Source organism: Gossypium arboreum, chromosome 2, assembly GCF_025698485.1.
Source record: "Gossypium arboreum isolate Shixiya-1 chromosome 2, ASM2569848v2, whole genome shotgun sequence".
Taxonomy (NCBI): domain Eukaryota; kingdom Viridiplantae; phylum Streptophyta; class Magnoliopsida; order Malvales; family Malvaceae; genus Gossypium; species Gossypium arboreum.
Window position 1 is genome coordinate 37,798,855 of NC_069071.1, and position 8,475 is coordinate 37,807,329.

The 8,475-nt window shown below is 35.8% G+C and overlaps 1 protein-coding gene across 1 annotated transcript; it reads left to right on the plus strand.

Moving 5' to 3' along the window:
• Positions 1 to 4,209: 4,209 nt before the first annotated feature.
• On the plus strand, positions 4,210 to 5,013 carry LOC108466416 (uncharacterized). The gene is made up of 3 exons (XM_017766739.1): positions 4,210 to 4,305; positions 4,417 to 4,509; positions 4,765 to 5,013. Exons 1-3 carry the CDS (start codon positions 4,210 to 4,212, stop codon positions 5,011 to 5,013), a joined length of 438 nt encoding a protein of 145 aa, XP_017622228.1.
• Positions 5,014 to 8,475: the final 3,462 nt, after the last annotated feature.

Here is an 8,475-nt window from a genome sequence, read left to right on the forward strand (position 1 = left end):
CCATAAAGGATAAGTACCCACTTACAAGGATTGATGATTTGTTTGACCAGTTTTAGGGAGCTTCAGTTTTCTCAAAGAATGATATAAGATTTGGATACTATTAGTTGAAGGTGAACGATGCGAATGTTATAAAGACGGTGTTTAAGACTCGTTATGGGCATTTTGAGTTTCTTGTCATGTCATTCAGGTTGACGAATGCACCTACTTCATTTATGGGCATGATGAACTATGTATTCCATTCCTATCTAGATCGGTTCGTTGTGGTTTTCATAAATGATTTATTGGTGTATTCTCGATCAGAGCATGAGCACGACAAGCATTTGAGAGTGGTTCTTCAAGTTTTGAGGGAGAAGCAACTGTATGCCAAGTTGAGCAAGTGTGAGTTCTAGCTTCGAGAGGTAGTTTTTCTTGGTCATGTTGTTTTAGTTGAGGGTATTCAGGTTCATTCGAAGAAGGTTGAGGCAATCTTGGATTGGACGCCGCTAAGGACTGTGTTTAAGGTCAGGAATTTCTTGGGCTTAGTAGTTATTATCGCTGTTTCGTCGAGGGATTTTTGAGTCTTACTGCTCCATTGACAAAGTTGCCCCTGAAGAATACTATTGTCTAGTGGACAGATGAGAGGCAGAAGAGTTTTGAGAAGTTGAAGTTGATTTTGACCGAAGCACCTGCATTGACACAGCCAGAATCTGGTAAGGAGTATGTTGTTTTCAGTGATGCTTCTTTCAAGGGATTGGGTTGTGTGCTGATATAGGTGGGAAGGGTAGTTATTTAAGCGTCAAGGCAGTTGAAGCCACATGACTGTAACTATCCGACCAATGATCTGGAATTGGTTATTGTAGTATTTGCACTCAAGATTTGGCGTCATTACCTATATGATGAGATTTGTGTGATTTATGCCGATCACAAGAGTCTTAAGTATCTCCTTACCCAAAAAGAGTTGAATTTGAGGAAGAGACATTGGATTGAGCTGATGAAGGACTACAATTATGTGATTGGATATCATTTAGGAAAGGTGAATGTTGTTGCTGATTCCTTGTGTAGGAAGTCTTTGGTTGACTTGAAGACCATGTTCACAAAGTTGTCGATTTCTAAGGATGGTAGTTTATTGGCTGAGCTTTAGGTAAAGTGTAATACCCCCTACCTGTATTCATTGCCGGAATAGGGTACAAGGTATTACCGGAGTTTACGATTTTTTTTTGTATTCAATATAGCCCCTTTATAAATATCTAACATTGTCTGCAATATTAAATTGAGACCAATCCACTTCAACCAAACCAATTCAACATGTTTTCAAGATAAATTCATGCATATTTATAAGATAACGTCATTACATACCCAAAACCAGGTTTGTTAACCATATTAATGGCTAACTTTATATTCATTTCACGTTAACATTTACTTTATTAGCTTATACATGCCATTGATTTCCAAAATAAAGTTTTTTTTATATACCGAAATCCTGAGGTTGATAGTGTGATGTGTCTCCGACCAAATCCGACCTCCGAGCTCTTAACACTACAAAATAGGGGAAAAGGAAACAGGGTAAGCACTTTGTGCTTAGTAAGCTCATGTAACAAGAATTATACTTACCTAATATTTTCAATACAATACAATAAACATTCATATATCCATTCAATGCATTATTACCCTAACATGCACAAACTCAACATTCAAGTTAGTACAATAATTTCCATGTACCAATAATATATACTATGATTGATGAGCTCATCAATACCATGATTTCTATTTCCTTTTTATTTTTCCATATTTATCCCGTTGAATTTATCGGAATTTCGATGGATTTTCAGAGGTACACTTTTAGTGTACAATTCCGAGTCCGTCAATTCATATTCATGTGCACACATTTCCATTTCAGAGAGCATACTCCCGCGAACCTCAACCTTGCAGCGGGATTACCAGTTCAGGCTAAATCCCCTGCAACGACAATTACTCTAATGAGCTTGGATCTAAATTACCAGTCTAGGCTAAATTCAGACCCTAATTCGGATTACCCGTCCGGGCTAAATCCATTTTACACATATTCTTCGGGAGGGCTATATCAGGATAGGATCACCCGTCCAGGCTAGATCTTTTTTACCGTCAATTCCTTTTCAGAGATCCATCAAATTTTCCTTTCATTCAAACGGGATTTCTTCCCATTTTATCAAATATATCAATGTTTCATTAATTTTCATACAATGAACATTCAATTCATATTCACATCAATAACATACAATCTCAAGCAATTTAAGAATATAATTCAAGTTACACGAACTTACCTTGATCCTTATTCGTGTACAAAAATATACTAATCCTGAAATTTTTCCTTTCCTCGATATAGCTTCATATTTGAATCTTCTGGATCTAAATAAATAAATTTAATTATCAATTTAAAACATTTCATGTTCATATGCAACAATTTCTATAATTTTTTATTATTATTTATAGTTTATTCAAAGCTGTCTATTTGAGTCATAGTCACTAAATTATTTATAACTCGAGATACGGAACCCCAAATTAAGATCCATTAATTTTTCCTGAAACTAGACTCATATATATTCTTACCATAAAAGTTTCAGAATTTTTGGTTTAGCCAATAAGTACAGTTTATTCTTTAAAGTCACCCCTGTTCTGCTGTCTGACAGTTCTGACCCTTCTTCACTAAAAATTAATTATCTCTTCATACAGGATTCAAATGATGTTATTGTTTGTTTCTCTTAAAAATATACTCATTCAGGATTCTAAACATATAAATTTAAGCCTCTAATTATTTTTATCCAATTTTTGGTGATTTTACAAAGTCAGAACAGGGGAACCCGAATTCATTCTGACCTTGTCTCACAAAATTCATTATATCTCATAATTTACAATTCAATTGCTTACACTGTTTCTTCTATAAGAAACTAGACTCAATAAGATTTAATTTAACATTTTTTTCATCTTCTAATTTGATTTCTAAAGTTTATAGTGATTTTTTAAAGTTAGTCTACTGCTGCTGTCCAAACTGTTTTTGCGCAAGCTGTTTATTACCATTTTTCCCCTAAGCTTTTAATAAAAAACAATTTCATCCCTACTCAATTAGCCTCTCAATTGAGCTGATTTTTATCAATTAATACTTTATTCTATCACCTTAAACTAGTTTACAACCTTTAGGAATCAAAATTTCAGCAATAGACTTTAATTCCAAGCATTTTCAGAATTAGGTCCTAAAAATCAATTTCTATTGAACTTACCTAATAAAATCATCTCATAAACAAATTAAAGCTTTAATTTCATTCTATTTCATCATAAAATTACAGTACTCAACCATGGTGACTTTCAATTTCATCCATGAAATCAAAAACTAATGAATTTAATAGTAGGACCTAGTTGTAAAAGTCTTAGAAACACAAAAATTACAAGAAAAATGCAAGGATTAACTCAGTTGGTGCAAAAATTATGGAATACCAGCTTAGATAACCCTCCTATGGCGTTTTTAGCTGCTGGAATTGAAGAGAAATGAAGATAAATCTAGATATTTCCTATTTAGTCCTAGTTTTATTTAGTTAATTTTGCAATATTCCAATTTTGCCCTTAATTTATCAATTTTCCTGCTGATTTCATGCCCTTGCCGTCCAGCCCAAATAAATTTTGGGTCTAATTGCCTTTTAAATCCTCTCTCATTAGACACTTAAGCTATTTAATGATCCCATCCACTTTTACACATTTTACAATTTAGTCCTTCTTATTTAATTAACTATCCAAACATTAAAATTTCCTAACGAAATTTTAGGAAATTTTAATACCATATTACTAACATTTCATAAATATTTATAAAATTATTTTCGACTTAGTTTTATGAGATAGAGGTCCCAATACCTTGTTTTTACCCAATTTCTTCAATAATTTCTTTTTCTAACTAACCACTAAATCGGTAAAAAAATTTTCTATCAATATTTTCATACGATTTTCCTATCATATCAATTTTCATGCAAAAATATTGAAATAAATTTCTTTTTAAATCGGATTTGTGGTTACGAAACCACTATTCCGATAACCTTGAATTTAGGCCATTACATAAAGCCGACACTTCCATAGCAAATTCAAGAGAGACAACCATTTGATGAGATTTTGGAGCGTCGTATCTGTCAAGTTAAGTTAGGTGTCCTTGGAGATATTGGTCTCAATGCTGAAGGTGTCCTTTATTTCAGAGGTCAAATGTGTGTTCCGATGGACAAGGATCTGAGACATATGATCCTTATTGAGGCTTATAATAATCCATATGCTATGCATCCTAATGGGAATAAGATGTATCAAGATCTTGAGGTTTTGTATTAGTGGCCTAGGTTGAAAAAGGACATAGCGGATTTTGTTAGTAGATGTTTAGTTTTCTAAGGGGTTAAAGCTGAGCATCAATGTCCATCCGGCTTGCTTTAGCCGATCAAGAAACCAGAGTGGAAATGGGAGCAAATCATGATGGATTTTGTTTCGCGTTTGCCATTGACTCCATCTCGGAAGGATTCAGTTTGGGTGATAGTGGATCGGTTTACGAAGTGTGCATATTGATTTCTTGTGCGTATAAATTACAGTTTTCAACAGTTGGCCGAACTTTATGTTAGAGAGGTTGTCAGATTACATGGAGTTCCTGTTTCTATCATATCAGACAGTTATCTACAGTTTACGTCGAGGTTTTAAAAGACGTTCCATGAGGTTTTAGGTTCGAAGCTTTATTTCAGTATAGGGTATCATCTGAAGTTAGATGATCAGTCTGAGAGGATGATCTAGATTCTCGAGGATATGCATCAGAGTTGTGCTATTGATTTTGGTGGCAATTCGGATGGACATTTACCGTTGGCTAAGTTCGTGTACAACAACAATTATCAGAGGGGTATTCTGATGTTTTCGTTTGAGGCAGTTTATGGTAGGAAGTGTAGGACTCCACTATGTTGGTTTAACATGGAGAAGGAGAGGAATTTGGGTGCGGATTTGGTTCATGAAATCAAGGACAAGGCGAAATTATTTATGAGCGGTTGAAGGCTTGTGACACCCCTAATGTGACCCTAGTCAGAGAGTGGTTTCGGGATCACGAAACCGAGTCACAAGAATAATTAGGTGTTATATTCTGTGCTTATTGTATGTGGAATTTGTATGCGTAAATATCTCGTGTCTTGATTTTTATTAATTAGGTGCAAATTTATAAGAAAGGACCCATGTGCTAGGACTTGAAAATGTGATAGGTGTATTTTTAAGTGGCCTAATAATGCATGAAGTGAAATAAATGGAGTTGCATGTCAATTATCCCATTTCCTAAGGTGGATGGCCGCCATGACAAATTATGGGCAAGGGAAAACATGTTTCCAACATGTTTGGCTAGTGAGTTATGTAGGAAGTATTATAATAAAAATAAGCATAAAAAATGAAAAAAAAGAGAAAGATGAGCTTGGATGCCCTTGTTGCCGTGAGTAAAGGAAAAGAGAGGAGAAATTTTGTCCATCCATTTTCACTTCTTGGCCGAAAATACTAAGGAAAAAGGGGAGGATTTTTGCTTCATGCTTGGTTTAGAAGAGATCTAGAAGGAGATTTGGCTAAATTGCATCAAGATTAAGGTATGTATGAGGTTGTGTTGGGAGTTTCATGCATGTTTTGGTTGCTAACTTGATGTGCATGTTAGCCATGGCTCAAATCTTTATTATGCCATGGAAATGGTATTTGGCCAAAGTTGTTATGGTGATAAAGCCATTGCATGCTAAGTGTGAAGCTTGATGATGATGCATGCAATGATGGATTGTCTACTCTTGAGTAAGATTTTGAGTTTTCTTTTGTTTAACCATGATTGAAGTTGAAAAGGGCATGATTGTCATATTCGCCATGATGCATTCATGAGCATGGTTCATGCTTCTTGCATGTTAGTTAAAATTTGTGTTTTGGATGGCTATGGACACCTTGAAATTCGCCATGCTCATATATGTATATATATGTTTGCACATGATGTTTTGGTTATGAAGGAAGTGATGAATATGTTTGTTTAAAGAAGAAGATGTTGAAGAATAATTGTGAAATTGCAAGCACATTCGGCCTAGCACACATATGAGTGCTTGATGCTATATTATAAGTTTTGAGCTACAATATGCAAAGCATTAACTAGTAAAATGCATGCTGTTTTGTGAGGTATTAAGTGCATAATTGGCCTCAACATGTACATGAATATTCGGCCTTGGGTAGCCTATTGAAGGCCTTAGCTTTTCCTTGATGCTCGAATAAATTGTATTGAATTGCTTGATGTAGTATAAAATGTGCATGACCATTGTGTATTCAAGCTAAAGGGTGGCCATATGACCATTTAAACTCCTTGTCATATTCGCCATAAGCTAGCACAATGAGGTTTTAATAAATTGAATTTGTTTGAATTAGCTCAAGAGCTTAGAGGGCCACAATTGGACAAGGGAAGGAGAAAGTGATCGAATAGCCGTAAAAGCCGCTTCGACAACATCCGAGGTAAGTCCTCAAGAAGTGACCCTACTTGAATTATGTGAAATGATGTATGGATGTGTATTGATTATTGATTATGTGTGTATGAGTATTTGAATGATACCGGGCTAAGTCCCGGGCGATTATGCTAGTGATCATAATTGTGTTTGAGCCTTAGTAACGAAAATGAAATATGTATGTCCAATGATTATTGATGTATGTGCGCATGAGAGATTGAATGATATCCGGCTAAGCCCCAAGACGTTAATGCTGGAAATTATATCCGGTTAAGACCAAGGCAATTGTGCTAGTGGCTACATCCGGGCTAAGACCCGAAGGCATTCGTGTGAGTCATTCTATCCGGGCTAAGACCCGAAGGCATTTGTGCACGTGGTTATATCCGGTTATATTCCGAAGAATCTTGGGCTGGAGGTGAGTGTTGGTTGCTGTAATGAATTCAATTAGTACGCTCGAAAAGCCCAAAGAATAAGGTACGTTTATATGTGCATTGGAAAGTCGACATGTTTGAGCAACATTCGCTCAATCGTCTAACGAATTTCAGCTATTGAATTGATCGATACTTTGTGAAAGTATATAATGATGAAGTGTGAAGTAAGAATGACTATGTGAATGTGTATGAATGGAATGATGCATTTGGTTATGTGAATGTATTGCTTTAATTAAAGCTGATTATATTCCTTAAGACTTACTAAGCATAAAAATGCTTACCCCGTTGCTTTGGCTCTCTGTTTTATAGATTTCGCCGATAGCAATCGGATTCGGGATCAATAAAGTCAAGTCATCCACACTATCAACGCCTCTATTTTGGTATAAATTTTGGTTGAACTTTGAAATGGCATGTATAGGACTACCCTTGTTGGTTTAAAAATGTGGTGATGTATATGTATACGGCCATGCGAAAATGGCTCATAAAAGGAAGCATGAACTTAGACTATTTGTGGTTTGTATGTATATATATGGTGTCATGATGTGATATTGGATTGGAAATGGGAGTGTTGGTCACATGATCAGCCATTGGTATGGTTAAAATGATCATATATGAACCTATGTATGGCAAGACTAGTTGGTTCATGGAGACTACAAAATAGGTAAGACCTACCTTAAAAACAGATGCTGCCAGCTGCAGTGACGTGAATGTGAAAAATCACAAAAATTTGTAGGAATGGTATTAATTAGTGAATAAGCTATGTAAATGAACCTTGATGAGTCTATTTTCATATGGAAGAAACGAAATGGTCATAGGAGTTACATGTTAAGAGATATTAAAGCTATTGTGAGACAGGGCCAGAACGGTTTCTGGGTCCCCTGTCGCAACTTTAAAAATTTACTATAAATTATCCAGAAAGAATTAGGAGTCATGCCTTATATGTACAGATTCGATTTTGAGTCTAGTTTCATTAGAAACAAACGGCACTAGTATTAAAGCCCTGCACAGAGAGGTATTCAAGTTATAACGCGCGAAGGTCAGAGCAGTCGATCCCTGTAACATGGGTGACTTTAACTAATAAACTGTACCAATTGGCCTGACCAAAAATTCTAGAAATAAATCCATGGATGGATATATGAGTCTAAATTCAGGGAAAATTTACGAAACCAGTTTCCGAGTTTTGAAACTCGAGATATGATTTTTAAGACGACGGTGACGCAGTTTTCCAGCCTGACTGGAAATGTCAAATTGGTGGGCAAAATATGTGAACTTGGCTTGTTAACCCCTCGTGTCCGACACCGGCGATGGTCTTGGGTCCGGGGTGTTACAAGGCTGCTTTAGATAGGAAGAAATCTTATGCTGACTTGAGACATCGAGATATCGAATATCAGGTTGGTGATAAGGTGTTTCTGAATGTCTCACCTTAGAAGAAGGTTTTGAGGTTCAAGCAGAAGGGTAAGCTTAGTTCAAGGTTCATTGGGCCTTACGATGTGATTGAGACTGGTTGCTTATCGTCTTCTATTGCTGCCTGAACTTGAGCGCATTCATGATATCTTCCATGTTTCCATGTTACGGATGTA

Excerpts from the sequence above, each read along its gene's own strand:
- LOC108466416 (XM_017766739.1), top strand. The coding sequence starts at position 4,210 with ATGGACAAGGATCTGAGACATATGATCCTTATTGAGGCTTATAATAAT. Across the intron at positions 4,306-4,416 it reads AGATGTATCAAGATCTTGAG|CCGATCAAGAAACCAGAGTG; the intron begins GTTTTGTATTAG and ends GGCTTGCTTTAG. Across the intron at positions 4,510-4,764 it reads CTCGGAAGGATTCAGTTTGG|ATTCTCGAGGATATGCATCA; the intron begins GTGATAGTGGAT and ends AGGATGATCTAG.